At 44.8% G+C, this 20,171-nt stretch overlaps 1 protein-coding gene across 1 annotated transcript in view; it reads left to right on the top strand.

Annotated features, from left to right (window-relative positions):
* Positions 1-327: 327 nt before the first annotated feature.
* The window catches only part of LOC123488916 (neuronal acetylcholine receptor subunit alpha-7-like), a gene marked incomplete at its 3' end in the record, with an annotated part of 38,218 nt that continues 18,374 nt past the window's right edge, over positions 328-20,171 (top strand). Inside the window, exons 1-2 of the mRNA XM_045219651.1 lie at positions 328-459; positions 18,200-18,339. Of these exons, the coding sequence (XP_045075586.1) occupies positions 390-459; positions 18,200-18,339 (210 nt within the window). The remainder of the gene's footprint in view (positions 460-18,199; positions 18,340-20,171) is intronic.

The following is a 20,171-nucleotide window of genomic DNA, read 5'->3' as shown; positions in this document are numbered from 1 at the left end:
GATCGGAAACGAGGCGAATTGCCTGACCTGTGGAGCAAATGTTTTACCCCACGTTGGGAGTTCCTTACTAATAAATACAAAGTGAACGGGACAGAAGGAGAAAGGTCACCGACAGAGAGGGAATAACTTGTGCTTCTGTGTTTGACTTCAGTGAAGTTGTGACAGTTTACAAACGATAAATGGATATCCACTTTCATTGCACTCTCTAACAACGAATGAGAGAGCGAGAAGAGAGAGAAGAGAGAGAGAGAGAGAGAGAGAGAGAGAGAGAGAGAGAGACTGCGCGCGCCAGCGGTACATCCAGCGTCTGTCAAAGGAGTCGCAGCATCCTCCTCGAGCAGAAGTTTGATCTCAGCGCGCACAAGGAGGATTCTAATTACACAAGTACGATGCATCATCGGAAGTGTCTTGGATATGTATATATCGCTGTTTACCTGTGGACGGCGTTCTGCTTTAAAGGTAAGTAGTCGCATGCATATCTTTTGCATATTTTATGCAGAAAGAAACAGCTGTCAGTGTAAGTGCATAGATGTGTTTTGAGAGATTAAAACTAAACACCCATCGGTATCGTGATGTTTATATCAATAACTGGTAATGCCATGTTTGCACTCTAAAAATCAATACATAAACGCAATGATTAGGAGACTTGTAGATTATTAAAATGTATGGAAGCACTTTTAAGGGAATGAAAGGAATGGAACGTAATGAAAAAAGGTGGGAAAACAATGGTATTGACATGATCCAGAGACTTATCCCGAATTGCGAACCATGTAGAAGTGAGAAACACAGATGTGTTATTATGATAATGTACGCTATCCACATCACGTCCTGTCGATTTAGAGCGGTCAAATCCTTCCTCGTTGGTGTGTGTGTGTGTGTGCTCTCCGGCACCCCGACCTCTTTAATACTCCGATAACATCTGTTGTGTGTGTGAAGGAGCTGGGGCGGGAGGCACGGACACGCGCTAAAACCAATATACCGGGAGGGAGCAATATCCTATATCTCAGCCAGAGCACGATAATCTGGGAATACTGGATTGAGGAATCCATGCCAATAGGTCCGAGATAGAGAGAGGGTGATGAAACATTTAAAGATCATTTTATGTTTAGAACATAGGCCACATTTCGGTTTTCATGTAGGCCTGTTAATTGATCTATTTTGGTTCATTAGATTTATATTGATTGATTTTACACTCCCTTCCCTACCTAGGCATATGAGTCCCAAATGGCACCCTATTTCCTCCCTGGTCAAAAGTAGTGCACTACATAGGGGATAGGGTGCCATTTGGGACACAAGGCACCTGAACATCTTCTACCCCCAAGACATAATACTGATGAACAGTTAATCAAATGACTACCCGGACTATTTGTATTGACCCATTTTTGCATTGACTCTCTTATACTGGCTCATCTACCTACACACTCACACATACTACACTGACACTCCAACACACACACACACTCACACACAAACACACATGCATATTGACACCATACACACGCACACTTTCACACTCCACGTATGCTGCTACTCTGTTTATATCTGTCCTGCTTGCCTAGTCCTTTTTACCCCTACCTACAGTTGAAGTCGGAAGTTTAAATACACTTAGGTTGGAGTCATTAGAACTAGTTTTTCAACCACTCCACAAATTCCTTGTTAACAAACTATAGTTTTGGCAAGTCGGTTAGGACATCTACTTTGTGTACGACACAAGTAATTTTTCCAACAATTGTTTACAGACAGATTATTTCACTTATAATTCACTGTATCACAATTCCAGTGGGTCAGAAGTTTACATACATTAAGTTGACTGTGCCTTTAAACAGCTTGAAAATTCCAGAAAATTATGTAATGGCTTTAGAAGCTTCTAATAGGCTAATTGACATAATTTGAGTCAATTGGAGGTGTACCTGTGGATGTATTTCAAGGCCTACCTTCAAACTCAGTGCCTCTTTGCTTGACATCATGGGAAAATCTAAAGAAATCAGCCAAGACCTCAGACATTTTTTTTTTACCTCCACAAGTCCTGGTCATCCTTGGGAGCAATTTCTAAACGCCTGAAGGTACCACGTTCATCTGTACAAACAATAGCATGCAAGTATAAACACCATGGGACCACGCAGCCGTCATACCACTCGAAAACGAGTCCTATATCGACATAACCTGAAAGGCCACTCAGCAAGGAAGAAGCCACAGCTCCAAAACCGCCATAAAAAAACCAGACTACGGTTTGCAACTGTCCTCTGGTCTGATGAAACAAAAATAGAACTGTTTGGCCATAATGACCATCGTTAGGTTTGGAGGAAAAATGGGGGATGCTTGCAAGCCGAAGAACACCATCCCAACCGTGAAGCATGGGGGTGGCAGCATCATGCTGTGGGGGCGCTTTGCTGCAGGAGGGACTGGTGCACTTCACAAAATAGATGGCATCATGAGCAAGGAAAGTTATGTGGATATATTGAAGCAACATCTCAAAACATCAGTCAGGAAGTTAAAGCAAATGGGTCTTCCAAATGGACAATGACCCCAAGCATACTTCCAAAGTTGTGGCAAAATGGCTTAAGGACAACAAAGTCAAGGTATTGGAGTGGCCATCACAAAGCCCTGACCTCAATCCTATAGAAGATTTGTGGGCAGAACTGAAAAAGCGTGTGAGAGCAAGGAGGCCTACAAACCTGACTCAGTTACACCAGCTCTGTCAGGAGGAATGGGCCAAAAATTCACCCAACTTATTGTGGGAAGCTTGTGGAAGGCTAAGTTAAACAATTTAATGGCAATGCTACCAATTACTAACTGAGTGTATGTAAATGTCTGACCCACTGGGAATGTGATGAAAGAAATAAAAGCTGAAATAAATCATTATTTCTACTATTATACTGACATTTCACATTCTTAAAATAAAGTGGTGATCCTAACTTTTTACTAGGATTAAATGTCAGGAATTGTGAAAAACAGAGTTTAAATGTATTTGGCTAAGGTGTATGTAAACTTCCGACTTCAACTGTATATGTACATATTACCTCAATTACCTCAACTACCTCGTACCCCTGCACATTGACTCGGTACCAGTAACCCTTGTATATACCCTCGTATATTGGTATTTATTGTGTTACTTTTTTTAAATGTTATGAGCAAATGTTCATACTTTTTAACTCTGCATTGTTGGCAAAGGGCTCGTAAGTAAGCATTTCACGGTAAAGTCTACACCTGTTGTGTTCGGCGCATGTGACAAATAACATTTCATTCGATTTCTCACAGCTGGTTAGCGAGACTATGCCCTGCGTCTCAAATTGCATCCTAGTCCCTACACAGTGCACTAGTTTTGACCAGAGCCCTGTACAGGGAATAGGGTGCCATTTGGGGACACAGATGGTATCTCTACCTATGCACCATAGTGGTGTGTTCACTGGTAGAGGCTCCAGCTCCACCAGGAGAAGACAGATCATTAGTGGCTCAGTTGGCAGGGTTGTGGGTTCGATTCCTGGCGCCATCCAATACGTAAGATGGATGCATGCATGACTGTAAGTCACTTTGGATAACTGTGTCTGCTAGAAGTCATTAATTATGAACTAATAAGGAACATCTGTTACAATTCGAATTAAAATTTGGACAAGAAATTAATTGTTTCACACACACACACAGACAGACACACACACACACACACACAGACACACACACACACACACACACACACACACACACACACACACACACACACACACACACACACACACACACACACACACACACACACACACACACACACACACACACACACACACACACACAGACAGACAGACACAAAGACACACACAAAGACACACACAGCCAAAGACACCACCACGTTTTCCAAAAGCAGTCTATCGTCAATCACCCTTACAGCTGTAGAGTGAGGATTCCCTCCATGAACATGTGATAGCCAGTGGAGTCTGAGAGTTGAGGATTTCCTCCATGAACATGTGATAGCCTGTGGAGTCACAGTTGAGGATTCCCTCCATGAACATGTGATAGCCTGTGGAGTCACAGTTGAGGATTCCCTCCATGAACATGTGATAGCCAGGGGAGTCTGAGAGTTGAGGATTCCCTCCATGAACATGTGATAGCCTGTGGAGTCACAGTTGAGGATTCCCTCCATGAACATGTGATAGCCAGGGGAGTCACAGTTGAGGATTCCCTCCATGAACATGTGATAGCCAGGGGAGTCACAGTTGAGGATTCCCTCCATGAACATGTGATAGCCAGGGGAGTCTGAGAGTTGAGGATTTCCTCCATGAACATGTGATAGCCAGGGGAGTCACAGTTGATTATTTGAGGGATTGTGTCCTGCTGTTTCAGTATGCTGTACCTCACCTTAGCCTTTTTGAACCAACCTCCATCCATCATACACAGGTATCACCATTAAGGTATCCAATCATCTTCATGTCTACTGTGAGATGGATGTTGACGTTTGTAAAACGGCGTCTCTCAAGGTTATGACTGACTGACTGACTGGCCCTCAATTACACATTTTCTGGGGTCTGAAATCAAAAGTTTGTCAAAACGATTTTGTATCTTGAAAGTACGATTCAAAGTGCATATTTCCTGTTATCTGCTGTGAAGATTGTGTCATGTCAATTAGAGGAATCTTGTCAGCCTCAATCACAAGTAAAGGATAAAGATTGACACCATCTATTTTAGATGGAATCAGGAAGAAGGTTTGGATTGTTAGATTTGTTTTATTTTGTCAAAAAAATGTTTTCGGCTGAAAGATACAGCAGTTATATCTATTGATCTTCTTAAATGTTTGTGAACCCACCCCCTTGTTATTGATTCCCGTTCTGAGCTTGGAATGGCTGCATACCAAATGGAACCATATTCCCTATATAGTGCACTACTTTTGACCAGAAGCACTATATAGGGAATAGGGTGCAATTTGGGACGCATAGCTTGGTTTGGCTCTCCTTAAAGTTCAGAGTGCCAACAGACACAAATCAATATCTCACCTGCTTCTCCTTGGTGATATCTGATTCTGATATGAGTTTTTTACAACAAGATCTATTTGGAACTTGGAACACACTGCAAAGATGTCTGCATAATGCTTTCTAGGATGGAGCCGACTTTCTCTGGCAGCCTATCGGCTGTCCTGGAATCTCTGGTTGTTGTTTATTCCCCGTCAGTGATGACAAGCTGTTTGGGCTTAACCCGTAACCTCTGACCTCTGAGAGATCTATGATGGATTTCATTTAGGTGGAAATATCTCAGCTTAGTGAATGGCCTCAGGGCTTTAGACATATGTTCTGTGGTGTGTGTGTGTGTGTGTGTGTGTGTGTGTGTGTGTAATCCAGTGTGAGTGTGTGTCCTGGATATGACATGTAAAGGGTCAGTTAAACCGTGATGTTGAATATGTACGGCTCATGTTATGGTGTTTCAGCTGAACCATACAGTATGTTATTATAAGAGGTTGACACAGCAATGAATCCCCTACACATCCCATATGTATCCTGACTCCACAGGAGTCTGCTGGGGGGGGAGGAACGGCTCATAATAACGACCGGAACGGAGCAAATGGAATGGCACCTGGAAACCATGTGTTTGATGTATGTTGATACTATTCCACTCCAGTCGTTACCATGAGCCCGTCCTCCCCAATTAAGGTGTCACCAACCTCCTGTGCCACAGTATAGTGTAACTCCTTGACACTCAATTTGTCTGGTGTGACAATGACATTACACAGGAGTTGGCACAAATAGCACCAACCGATCTGAGACTAGGCTATGTGCCCTGACCTGGGAAAACCTCTGGTTTTCTCATGAGACTAGGTCATGAGGTGTGGAAACACTCCAGGCCCTGTAAGTGGATGACACATCCCAACAACCCCCCCCGTCTATATCTGCGTCTCAAATGGCTTCACCCTTATGTCGGTAATAGCCAGGCTGGCATTTGGGACACATCACTGGTCTGTAGTTGATCAACTCTTGTATGACATAGTGCTTTATTAAAGGTGGTCGGCCCACCACATCATAACAACCCCCTGTTTTGTTAGACGGAGATTATCAAAAGTGTGATTTCCCCTAGATGCGAGTGGGAATCTTTATGTTGACATTCTGGGAGATAAATGAGTGTGATTATGGATAATGGAATACATTGCATCGTGTAAGAACGTTATACGCTGTGCCAAAACTGAAACATGAGGTCTGGTGAATGAACAGAACATGTATTTTGTAGATTATAATTTTGTTCAGTGGTTGGCCTGTCTAGATGTAACCATAGTTTATGTAAAAAAAGAAGAATTGAGGTGGTGATTGCATTTAGAATGTGGTTGTGTAAAGAATGTATTCCTCATCTGATTTCACTACCATCAACAACTATCATCATCTGTGACTGACAGAATGGAAACATCTAGGGAATAACATATCACAGATGATCATTGACGTTGTAACATTTGTCTTTTGGGATTGTATTGGAAGGCAGCAGTGCACTCAAAGGCACACAGCACTTAAACTGGCTGCTTCGTCGTAACAATAGCCTTTTGCCTCATAAAATAAATGGTTTTATTTTAATACAACACAACTGAATGGTATTGATCTAAGACATTTCTCTCGTAGGGCCATTGTGGATCTTTGAAGTGGAGTTATGAAGGGAACCTAATGCAGTGAAACTGAGAGATGTGAGCATTTCAAATGGAGTTATGAAGGGAACCTAATGCAGTGAAACTGATAGGTGGAAGCCATTAAAGTGGAGTTATGAAGGGAACCTAATGCAGTGAAACTGATAGATGGAAGCCATTAAAGTGGAGTTATGAAGGGAACCTAATGCAGTGAAACTGATAGGTGGAAGCCATTAAAGTGGAGTTATGAAGGGAACCTAATGCAGTGAAACTGATAGATGGAAGCCATTAAAGTGGAGTTATGAAGGGAACCTTATGCAGTGAAACTGATAGATGGAAGCCATTAAAGTGGAGTTATGAAGGGAACCTAATGCAGTGAAACTGATAGGTGGAAGCCATTAAAAAGTGGAGTTATGAAGGGAACCTAATGCAGTGAAACTGATAGGTGGAAGCCATTAAAGTGGAGTTATGAAGGGAACCTAATGCAGTGAAACTGATAGGTGGAAGCCATTAAAGTGGAGTTATGAAGGGAACCTAATGCAGTGAAACTGATAGGTGGAAGCCATTAAAGTGGAGTTATGAAGGGAAACTAATGCAGTGAAACTGATAGGTGGAAGCCATTAAAGTGGAGTTATGAAGGGAACCTAATGCAGTGAAACTGATAGGTGGTGTCACGGCCATCTACGGAAGGAGTGGACCAAAGCGCAGCGTTTGTAGCGAACATGACTTTATTAACGTTAAAGTGCACGAACGAGAAAACAATAAACAATGACGGATAGTGAAGTCCTCAGTACACAGACTGAAACATGGAACAAAAACCCACAACCCTAAGGTGAACACTGACAGTATAAATATGGCTCCCAATCAGAGATAACGAGCCGACAGCTGACACTCGTTACCTCCGATTGGGAGTCACATGACGAGACAAGACACTACAACCAAAACCAAACACAACCAAATGAACACACCCTATACCCAACACAACCAAATGAATACACCCTGGCTCAAACTACACAGTCCCGGAGCCAGAGCGTGACAGTACCCCCTAAAGGCGCGGACTCCGACCGCGCCTACACCCAAAATAGGGAGGGCTGGGTGGGTGTTGCTCCTCGGAGGCGGCTCCGGCTCGGGCTTGACTCACCACCCCACTTCACTCCCCCGTAGTGCCCCGGTCCGATCTGACCCAGCTTGCTGGATCAGGACCTCGACGCGCACCCCTGGCTTGGCGCGTGAGGTAGGAATGGACCGGAACTGGCAGACGATACGCACCCTTTGCCTGGTGCGTGGAGCCGGAACAGGCCTCACCAGGCTGAAGACTCGCATCCCTGGCTTGGTGCGAGTAGCAGGAATGGGCTGGATCAGGCTGACGGCTCGCACCCTTGGCCGGTGCGAGTAGCAGGGACGAGCTGAACCAGGCTGACGACTCGCACCCTTGGCTTGGTGCGAGTAGCAGGAAGCGGGCTGGACCAGGCCGACGACTCGTACCCTGGCTTGGTGCGAGTAGCAGGAACGGGCTGGACCAGGCTGGCCGACTCGCACCCTTGGCTCGGTGCGAGTGGCAGGAACAGGCCGGACCGGGCTGGCGACGCGCACCGTAGGTTTGGTGCGAGTGGTAGGAACAGGCCGGGTCGGGCTGGCGACGCGCACCGTAGACTTGGTGCGGGTGGCAGGAACAGGCCGGACCGGGCTGGCGACGCGCACCGTAGGTTTGGTGCGAGTGGCAGGAACAGGCCGGGTCGGGCTGGCGACGCGCACCGTACACTTGGTGCGGGTGGCAGGAACAGGCCGGACCGGGCTGGCGACGCGCACCGTAGGTTTGGTGCGAGTGGCAGGAACAGGCCGGACCGGGCTGGCGACGCGCACCGTAGGTTTGGTGCGAGTGGCAGGAACAGGCCGGGTCGGGGCTGGCGACGCGCACCGTAGACTTGGTGCGGGTGGCAGGAACAGGCCGGGCTGGGCTGGCGACGCACACCGTAGGTTTAGTGCGTGGAGCAGGAACAGGCCGGGCTGGGCTGGCGACGCACACCGTTGGTTTAGTGCGTGGAGCAGGAACAGGCCGGGCTGGGCTGGCGACGCACACCGTAGGTCTGGTACGTGGAGCAGGAACAGGCCGGGCTGGGCTGGCGACGCACACCGTAGGTTTAGTGCGTGGAGCAGGAACAGGCCGGGCTGGGCTGGCGACGCACACCGTAGGTTTAGTGCGTGGAGCAGGAACAGGCCGGGCTGGGCTGGCGACGCACACCGTAGGTCTGGTACGTGGAGCAGGAACAGGCCGGACAGGGCTGGCGACGCACACCGTGGACTTGGTGCGTGGAGTAGGAACAGGCCGGTCCATACTGGGAACACACACCACTGGCCTTAACCGGGGATCAGGAACGGGCCGGACCGGACTGGTAACACACCTCAGTCTCTCACGCCGTGCCTCCACTACTTCCCTCCCTCTACTCGCCAATGGCTCCCGTAATCCGGTAGCCTTCTCTCCACGTCTCCCTGTGGCAGCCTCCTGCTGCCCAGCCGCCCAAGCCATGTGCCCCCCAAAAAACTTTTTGGGGTTGCCTCCTCGTCCTTCCGACGATGGCCCTGCTGACGCCCGTTGCTCCTCTCTCGCCAGGGCCTTGATCCTCCCCCAAGGTCCCTTGCCCCCGAGCATGTCCTCCCAGGACCACGATTTGCCCACCTGGGCCATCGCCAGCCTCTCGATCTCCTTACCCGGCGCTTCCTCCCATGTCCAGTCTCCTTGCTCCTGGACACGCTGCTTGGTCCTTTTTTGGTGGGTTTTTTCTGTCACGGCCGTCTACGGAAGGGAGTGGACCAAAGCGCAGCGTTTGTAGCGAACATGACTTTATTAACGTTAAAGTGCACGAACGAGAAAACAATAAACAATGACGGATAGTGAAGTCCTCAGTACACAGACTAAAACATGGAACAAAAACCCACAACCCTAAGGTGAACACTGACAGTATAAATATGGCTCCCAATCAGAGATAACGAGCCGACAGCTGACACTCGTTACCTCCGATTGGGAGTCACATGACGAGACAAGACACTACAACCAAAACCAAACACAACCAAATGAACACACCCTATACCCAACACAACCAAATGAATACACCCTGGCTCAAACTACACAGTCCCGGAGCCAGAGCGTGACAGGTGGAAGCCATTAAAGTGGAGTTATGAAGGGAACCTTATGCAATGAAACTGATAGGTGGAAGCCATTAAAGTGGAGTTATGAAGGGAACCTTATGCAGTGAAACTGAGAGATGGGAGCCATTAAAGTGGAGTTATGAAGGGAACCTAATGCAGTGAAACTGATAGGTGGAAGCCATTAAAGTGGAGTTATGAAGGGAACCTTATGCAGTGAAACTGATAGATGGGAGCCATTTGTTGAAGGTGATTGTTCTGTAGTCCTTTGGCTACGTTGGTTGGTCTTTGACGGTGGATTGGTTTATGTCATAAACATTGTGCAATGATGTCACAATGGGGTGATAGTAGGAGGAAGAGGAGGAGAAGAGATGGAGGGAATGAGGGAGGAAGAGGAGGGAGAAGAGATGGAGGGAACGAGGGAGGAAGAGGAGGGAGAAGAGATGGAGGGAACGAGGGAGGTAGAGGAGGAGAAGAGATGGAAGGTAAGGGGGGAAGGGGGAGGAGGAGAGATGGAGGGAAAGAGGGAGGAATCCTCAACTAGGTCCCTGGTTATATTCCGTTACAGTATATATCCGCGTCCCAAATAGCATCCTATTCCCTACATAGTGCACTACTTTTACCCAGAGCCCTATGGGCCAATAGGGTACCATTAGGGACGGAGCCCACCAGTGTATAATCCTCCTCTATTTTTTACCTTTATGACCTGGTTATGAGCCAGGGATTTTCATCTCTGAAGTACACAGCAAACGTCCAAAATCTGCATCTGAAATGGCACCCTATTCCCTTAATAGTGCACTACTTTTGACTAGGTGCCATTTGGGACGCCTTCAGACTTTCACAGAAATCCCATTAGGTGATGTAATATTAACAAAGAGACAGGATTTCCTGTTCCTATCTGATTCAATCTAGTTCACTAGAACAGTCTAGGATGTTGCTTTAATCCAGACAAAGTCATGGTTATAAATGAATTTATGACAGCAAATGTGTGTATTCAAACTAATCCTGTATTAATCTCATGTACTTTTCAAAACTTGCTCCCTGAATATACAGTGGGGGAAAAAAGTATTTAGTCAGCCACCAATTGTGCAAGTTCTCCCACTTAAAAAGATGAGAGAGGCCTGTAATTTTCATCCTAGGTACACGTCAACTATGACAGACAAAATGAGAAAAGAAAATCCAGAAAATCACATTGTAGGATTTTTTATGAATTTATTTGCAAATTATGGTGGAAAATAAGTATTTGGTCAATAACAAAAGTTTCTCAATACTTTGTTATATACCCTTTGTTGGCAATGACACAGGTCAAACGTTTTCTGTAAGTCTTCACAAGGTTTTCACACACTGTTGCTGGTATTTTGGCCCATTCCTCCATGCACATCTCCTCTAGAGCAGTGATGTTTTTGGGGGCTGTCGTTAGGCAACACAGACTTTCAACTCCCTCCAAAAATGTTCTATGGGGTTGAGATCTGGAGACTGGCTAGGCCACTCCAGGACCTTGAAATGCTTCTTACGAAGCCACTCCTTCGTTGCCCGGACGGTGTGTTTGGGATCATTGTCATGCTGAATGACCCAGCCACGTTTCATCTTCAATGCCCTTGCTGATGGAAGGAGGTTTTCACTCAAAATCTCACGATACATGGCCCCATTCATTCTTTCCTTTACACGGATCAGTCGTCCTGGTCCCTTTGCAGAAAAACAGACCAAAGCATGATGTTTCCACCCCCCATGCTTCACAGTAGGTATGGTGTTCTTTGGATGCAACTCAGCATTCTTTGTCCTCCAAACACGACGAGTTGAGTTTTTACCAAAAAGTTCTATTTTGGTTTCATCTGACATTCTCCCAATCCTCTTCTGGATCATCCAAATGTACTCTAGCAAACTTCAGACGGGCCTGGACATGTACTGGCTTAAGCAGGGGGACACGTCTGGCACTGCAGGATTTGAGTCCCTGGCGGCGTAGTATGTTACTGATGGTAGGCTTTGTTACTTTGGTCCCAGCTCTCTGCAGGTCATTCACTAGTGTGGTTCTGGGATTTTTGCTCACCGTTCTTGTGATCATTTTGACCCCACGGGTTGAGATCTTGCGTGGAGCCCCAGATCGAGGGAGATTATCAGTGGTCTTGTATGTCTTCCATTTCCTAATAATTGCTCCCACAGTTGATTTCTTCAAACCAAGCTGCTTACCCATTGCAGATTCAGTCTTCCCAGCCTGGTGCAGGTCTACAATTTTGTTTCTGGTGTCCTTTGACAGCTCTTTGTTCTTGGCCATAGTGGAGTTTGGAGTGTGACTGTTTGAGGTTGTGGACAGGTGTCTTTTATACTGATAACAAGTTCAAACAGGTGCCATTAATACAGGTAATGAGTGGAGGACAGAGGAGCCTCTTAAAGAATAAGTTACAGGTCTGTGAGAGCCAGAAATCTTGCTTGTTTGTAGGTGACCAAATACTTATTTTCCACCATAATTTGCAAATAAATTCATAAAAAATCCTACAATGTGATTTTCTGGATTTTTTTCTCTCTCAATTTGTCTGTCATAGTTGACGTGTACCTATGATGAAAATTACAGGCCTCTCTCATCTTTTTAAGTGGGAGAACTTGCATAATTGGTGGCTGACTAAATACTTTTTTTCCCCACTGTAGTAGCGACCTTGACCCAACACCTAGCGACCTCGCCAAGAGGTTCAGATCTCTTGGCGTTACAGCTATAGTAAGGTGCTGGGTTGACAATCTCAAGGTCACAGGTTCAAACCCTGGTCTGGACTGACTTCGCTACAATATTGACAACTATAATGGGATAGATTGGGCTGAGTTACATCCCATAATATACAGTGATCTGAGACATAGGGCCTAGGCAGTGGTGTAAAAATACTTTAAAGTACTACTTAAGTCGTTTTTGGGGGTATCGCTACTTTACTTTACTTTTTACATTTTTGACAACTTTTACTTTTACTTCACTACATTTCTAAATAAAATAATGTACTTTTTAATCCATACATTTTCCCAGGACAGGAAAATGGTCCAATTCACACACGTATCAAGAGAACATCCCTGTTATCTCTACTGCCTCTGATCTGGCGGACTCACTAAACACACATGCTTCATTTGTAAATGATGTCTGAGTGTTGGAGTGTGACCCTGGCTACCCGTAAATTAAAATGATAAGAACATGGTGCCGTCTGGTTTGCTTAATATAAGGAATTTGAAATGATTTATACTTTTACTTTAACTATAGTATATTTTAGCAATTACATTTACTTATGCTACTTAAGTATATTTAAAACCAAATACTTTTAGACTTTTACTCAAGTAGTATTTTACTGGGTGACTTTCACTTTTACTTGAGTCATTTTCTATTAAGGTATCTTTACTTTTACTCAAGTATGACAATTGGGTACCTTTTTCCACCACTGGGCCTAGATGAAAGGAGGTACATAAATGCAATTCATTACCATCAGAACGTCTTTTAAGATGAAGTATCATTAAAGAACTGCTCATTACAATGATATAAAATGATAAGACGTCTTTCCATGTGATGCTATCATAAGACAAGACAGTTTTACTGGGTGAGTTAATGTTCCCTTCATCCTGTTCCTTGAGATGTTGGATGATATAACAGGAATTGTATGTGCGCTTGTGTTTCCATAATGTGTGATTAGACCTTGTAAGGTCTTGTCTGTGTAGTCCTAATAATCCTTATTGACAGACTTTAACTACATGAAAGCATTCATATCAAACGGGTCTATAGGGAAAAGTATGTCATTGTGTTCGCAGAAAGATAGGTGTAACAATCCTTAATCATATGACATGTATTCTACACGCGCACACGCACACACACACACACACACAGACACACACACACACACACACACACACACACTTTTACATACTATTAATTTGACATCCTATTTCATCATATACACATGTTTTATTACATAGCATTATACACACTGTGTACACACACTACTGAATCTGTGTAGATAGATGGACTCCCATTCTAATAATAAGAGCACATTGCCTTTAGGCCCTGATACACTTAAATAAGTCATGCAAGCTAATGATGAAGATACACAATATTTATTTTACCTTTATTTAACTAGGCAAGTCAGTTAAGAACAAATTCTTATTTACAATGACGGCCTACACCGGCCAAACCCGGACGACGCTGGGCCAATTGTGCGCCGCCTATGGGACTCCCAATCACGGCCGGTTGTGATACAGCCTGTAATCGAACCAGGGGTCTGTAGTGACGCCTCAAGCACTGAGATGCAGTGCCTTAGACCGCTGCGCCACTGCGTCTAGTATGCCATTGGCAGGATAGGTTCTAACAATGAGAATTCCAAACCACCCATTGCCTTAGACCACTACGCCACTCGGGAGCCCAATGATGAAGATACACATACACTCATACACACACACACACACACACATACACACACACACACACACACACACACACACACACGCTACTGAAGCTGTTAATAGCCCTGTCAAAGAAGCTTTTAACAGAAGTCTCTCTAACAGAAGACTCTCGTCCCGTCTGGTCCAATGGTGCTGTGCTGAGAAGAAACACTGCCTGCTTCCCAAATAGCGGCCTATTCCCTACCCAGCACACTATAGGCCTGCCCTTGGTCAAAGGTAGTGCCCTATATAGGGAATAGAGTGCCATTTGGGAAGCAGCCCCTGTGTGTTTTAGCCTCAGTTTGACCCTCACATACAAAACACAGCACAACCTACTAGTGTCTCTCTGCGTTCCAAATGGCACCCTTCTCCCTATGGGCTCTGGTCAAATGTAGTGCTCTAAATAGGGGATAGAGTGCCATTTGGGGCGCTGGCATTTCCTTGTGTAGCTGTAGCTGTGAAGAGATGAATAAAAATAGAGGGATTCAAAAAGAAACCTAAGAGGCCAGGTCTATTTCCTGTTTCCTGTTGCCATGGAGAAGAAGACATCAAAGATATAATGTTTATTTTTCACTTTTTAAATTTTCTCTTTGGAAATAAAGATGATCATAATTGTGTTCTGGTACAAATGTTTAAAGTTGGAATCCATAGCGGGGAAACTGCCACGTCCGTTTGTGATATTACAACAAACATTACTTCAAACAATCAACTCTGTTTTTTTCCCCTTGGACATCATTTAGTGCACAATAGAACAGCAGAGTATGTACTACAATTTGTTTTACCACAATGCTGGATGCTCATTTCCTAAAATCAAAAACAATAACAAATGTGCCATCTTGGATCTCAGCTGAAAAGATACTACATGTGTTCTTTAAAGGTGTTCTGATATACTGACTCACTAACCCAACGTATGTTCTCTCTCTTTGTTGCTCCCCCTCTTTCCTCTCTCTTTCCTGTCTCTTTCCTGTCTCTTTCCTCTCTCTTTCCTGTCTTTCCTCTCTATTTCCTCTCTCTTTCCTGTCTCTTTCGTCTCTCTTTCCTGTCTCTTTCCTGTCTCTTTCCTCTCTCTTTCCTGTCTCTTTCCTCTCTCTTTCCTGTCTCTTTCCTGTCTCTTTCCTGTCTCTTTCCTCTCTCTTTCCTGTCTCTTTCCTGTCTTTTTCCTCTCTCTTTCCTCTCTTTCCTGTCTCTTTCTTCTCTCTTTCCTCTCTCTTTCCTGTCTCTTTCCTCTCTCTTTCCTGTCTCTTTCCTCTCTCTTTCCTCTCTCTTTCCTGTCTCTTTCCTGCCTCTTTCCTGTCTCTTTCCTCTCTCTTTCCTCTCTCTTTCCTGTCTCTTTCCTGTCTCTTTCCTCTCTCTTTCCAGTCTCTTTCCTGTCTCTTTCATGTCTCTTTCGTCTCTCTTTCCTCTCTCTTTCCTGTCTCTTTCCTGTCTTTTTCCTCTCTCTTTCCTCTCTCTTTCCTGTCTCTTTCTTCTCTCTTTCCTCTCTCTTTCCTGTCTCTTTCCTCTCTCTTACCTGTCTCTTTCCTGTCTCTTTCCTGCCTCTTTCCTGTCTCTTTCCTGCCTCTTTCCTGTCTCTTTCCTGTCTCTTTCCTCTCTCTTTCCTCTCTCTTTCCTGTCTCTTTCCTGTCTCTTTCCTGTCTCTTTCATGTCTCTTTCCTGTCTCTTTCCTGTCTCTTTCCTCTCTCTTTCCTGTCTCTTTCCTCTCTCTTTCCTGTCTCTTTCCTCTCTCTTTCCTGTATCTTTCCTCTCTCTTTCCTCTCTCTTTCCTGTCTCTTTCCTGCCTCTTTCCTGTCTCTTTCCTGTCTCTTGCCTCTCTCTTTCCTGTCTCTTTCCTGTCTCTTTCCTCTCTCTTTCCTGTCTCTTTCCTGTCTCTTTCATGTCTCTTTCTTGTCTCTTTCCTCTCTCTTTCCTGTCTCTTTCCTCTCTCTTTTCTCTCTCTTTCCTGTCTCTTTTTCCTGTCTCTTTCCTGCTATGCAGCCACACACACACACACACACACACACACACACACACACACACACACACACACACACACACACACACACACACACACACACACACACACACACACACACACACACACACACACACACACACACACACACACACACACACACACACACACACACAACACACACACACGTCACAGTCACAGTCACACACACCTACACTCACACATAGGGAAATGGGTGCTAGTTGGGATGCAGCCCTCTTCAGCAGAAGGCCCTTTGTTTGGTTTATTTTGGTCTCGTTAGCTAATTAGCCATTAAGTCATTAATTATGTGCTCGTCTTCGTTAGCCTCCTTGGTAATTGCTAGAGAGAGAGAGAGTGTGTGTGTGTGTGTGTGTGTGTGTGTGTGTGTGTGTGTGTGTGTGTGTGTGTGTGTGTGTGTGTGTGTGTGTGTGTGTGTGAGTAGACAACAAAGTCATTTGGGAGACGTTGAGCGATGAGGGCCAGGACCTTTTCAGTCATGAGGAATCCCACAGTTTTAGTTTGATAACTGAAAGGAGGATTTTCTGAAAAGACCAGAATATAAATCTCTCTGTCTGTCGTCATTGGGCTCCATCTCAATAGTCTGAAGTGGATTCCTCTCCCTTGTTTCCACTCCTTCATTGACCATGTCAGAGCTTGGAGATCATATTCCGTGGGTGTGTGTGTGTTTTCGTGCATGTTATGCACGTGCGTGTGTGTATTCTTGTCAGAGTCACTGATTCATTGACATCAAGCTCTACTATCTATTGATGTGTCTCTTTAACCTAATCAGAGCATCACTTCACTTGTCAATATGACTCCAGTGGCTTGATAATAGAGGAATCTATTCTGTTTGCTGGCAAAAAAATAGATGAGAAAAAGGCAGCATCATTCAGTTGGCCAACCCAATCAGAAAAATAGCTTTGTAGTTGGTCAAAAAAAAAGATGAAAATGATTACGTTGGTGATGATGATGGTAATGATGATGATGGTGGTGGTAGTGGTTATGATGGTGGTGATGATGATGATGATGATGATGGTGATTTCACCCGTGGGACCACATATGTTATTGTTGTTGAAGTGTTTAACCGAGAGAGACAGAGAAAAATAGATATTTTGAGAGATCGTCACAGAGAAAGACAGAGAGACACAGGGAGACAAAGAGAGAAAGTGAGCGAGACAGACAGACAGAATTATTATGACAGACATCATTATTATCACTGCACTGCAGTTTCATTATAATATTAATTTGTAACAGTATTTGTCCAGCTGCCTCATTATATTGTCTGTAAACCACTTCATGAGTCCACAGTGAATACAACATGAGGAACAACGATCCTCTATTTAAAATATAATTGCATATCCCAGTGTTCATTTACAACAGTTTATAATGGGGTGTAATGCTACTCTAACCACAGTATATCCTCTGGCTGTTGGTGTTGAGATTAAGAATTTGCATGGCTGCTGTGAATAAATTGAGAATGCCATTATATATAATGCAAACGGATGGTCATGGTGTGAGCATACTGTGAACTGTTACTCTTTATTCTCTATCTAACCTCTCTCTCTCTCTCTTTTTCTCTCTCTCTCTCTCTCTCTCTCTCTCTCTCTCTCTCTCTCTCTCTCTCTCTCTCTCTCTCTCTTCTCTCTCTCTCTCTCTCTCTCTCTCTCTCTCTCTCTCTCTCTCTCTCTCTCTCTCTCTCTCTCTCTCTCTCTCTCTCTCTCTCTCTCTCTCTCTCTCTCTCTCTCTCTCTCTCTCTCTCTCTCTCTCTCTCTCTCTCTCTCTCTCTCTCTCTCTCTCTCTCTCTCTCTCTCTCTCTCTCTCTCTCTCTCTCTCTCTCTCTCTCTCTCTCCCGCTGTGTGGTCCACAATGTGTTATATGTGATTGCTTTTATCATAGTTTCTATGTTGGTTTTCTAGATGATCAATTTCAATCTCTCTCTCTCTCTCTCTCTCTCTCTCTCCCTCCATCTCTCTCTCCCTCCATCTCTCTCTCCCTCCATCTCTCTCTCCCTCCCTCTCTCTCTCTCTCTCTCTCTCTCTCTCTCTATCTCTATCTCTCTCCTTCTATATCTCTCTCTCCATCTCTTTGTCCATCAGGTTGTTTTTGTGGTCAGTACCAGCGGAAGCTGTATAAGGATCTGTTGATGAACTATAACCGTCTGGAGAGACCAGTGTTCAACGACTCCTCTCCTATACTGGTAGAACTGGGCCTCACACTGTTACAGATCATAGACGTGGTGAGTCTCTCTCTCTCTGTATACTGGTGGAACTGGGCCTCACACTGGAACTGGGCCTCACACTACTTAGAAACCCACAGCCCTCTCTGTATCCCCTCGTACCCCTCCCTCCATCCCTCCCTCCCTCTCTCAATTCAATTCAATTCAATTCAAAGGGCTTTATTGGCATGGGAAACATATGTTTACATTGCCAAAGTAAGTGAAATAGATAATAAACAAAAGTGAAATAAACAAGAACAAATTAACAGTAAACATTACACTCACAAAAGTTCCAAAGGAAATCTCTCTCCCCCCTCTCTCTCTCTCTCTCTCTCTTTCTCTCTCTCTCTCTCCCCCTCTCCCCCCTCTCTCTCTCCCTCCCTCCTTGCCCAGTGTTGCCGCTCCAGAGGGCTTGACTCTCTTTCCCAATATGAAAATTCAATCTTGGAGTGTGATGTGTTGTTCCACTCTCTCTCCCCTTCCCCTCACATATTTTCTCACTCTCACTCTCTCTCTCTCTCTCGCTCTCTCTCTCACACACACACACACCACACACCACACACACACACCACACCATACCCACACCCACACACACACACACACACACACACACACACACACACATGCGCACACACACACACCCACCCCCACACAACCGCTGTATCGTAAGTTCCTCCATCTTTCCTGACTGTCTAGCCATTGACCTACCATATCTGTAACCTATTGACCTACCATATATCTATTGACCTACCATATCTCTATTGACCTACCATATCTCTATTGACCTACCATATCTCTATTGACTACCATATCTCTATTGACCTACCATATCTCTAGACTATTGATCTACCATGTCTCTATTGCCGTACCATATCTCTATTGACCTACCATATCTCTAAACTATTGACCTACCATATCTCTATTGACCTACCATATCTCTAAAGTATTGACCTACCATATCTCTGTTGACCTACCATAACTCTAAAGTATTGACCTACCATATCTATATTGACCTACCATATCTCTAAAGTATTGACCTACCATATCTCTATTGACCTACCATATCTCTAAAGTATTGACCTACCATATCTCTATTGACCTACCATATCTCTAAAGTATTGACCTACCATATCTATATTGACCTACCATATCTCTAACCTCTTACCTGACTCTTACCTTAGCAAAAACCACTCAGCCACAAAACCATCACTGACACCCAGTCACACATCTTAGGGCATGGTGTCTCTCCTGTCTCATGATAACTGCATGGTGTGAGCAGCATTACAGTTGCAGGCACATATGGTTCCTGTGTGTTATTCATTTCCCATGCTGCTCCACTGTGATCAGGACAGGACATGACGTCTAGTATTTTCAGAACATGTAACTGTATGTTCCTGAGGTGGGAGATAAACCAAGCCTGAACATTCCCAGAATTTTACCACAACATTCCCCAGAATATAACCCCGACATTGCCAGAATATTTCAGAATATTCCCAGAATTCCAGGGTGAAATGTTCATTTTAATGTTATCTACAGTGGATTGGAAAACTGCTGTTGTTTTACCACCTCCAACCCGGTTATATTTCAACAGGAGATTAGTGAAACCTCAGACTCTGTTAATGCAATTGAATGTGTTGTGCGAGCTCTCTCACTCTGCACTGCATAGAAAAAAACATGGCCGTTCGTCCTCGGCTCCGTTCGGCCCCAGCCTGGCCCCAGATGGCTAGGGCCCATAGGCTGTATGGCTGGGAAGCTGTGAAACTGTGAACGCATGGCCTCCTCTCAATCAGTTCACAGGCTGCGCCCTCCGAGCCAGCTGCTGCTCCACTCCACCGCTAAACTTCTGTGTGTGT

This window comes from Coregonus clupeaformis, unplaced genomic scaffold (genome assembly GCF_020615455.1).
Source record: "Coregonus clupeaformis isolate EN_2021a unplaced genomic scaffold, ASM2061545v1 scaf2577, whole genome shotgun sequence".
Classification (NCBI taxonomy): Eukaryota; Metazoa; Chordata; class Actinopteri; order Salmoniformes; family Salmonidae; genus Coregonus; species Coregonus clupeaformis.
The sequence above is the reverse complement of the archived record's forward strand: the minus strand, read 5'-3'. Positions and strand labels throughout refer to the sequence as shown.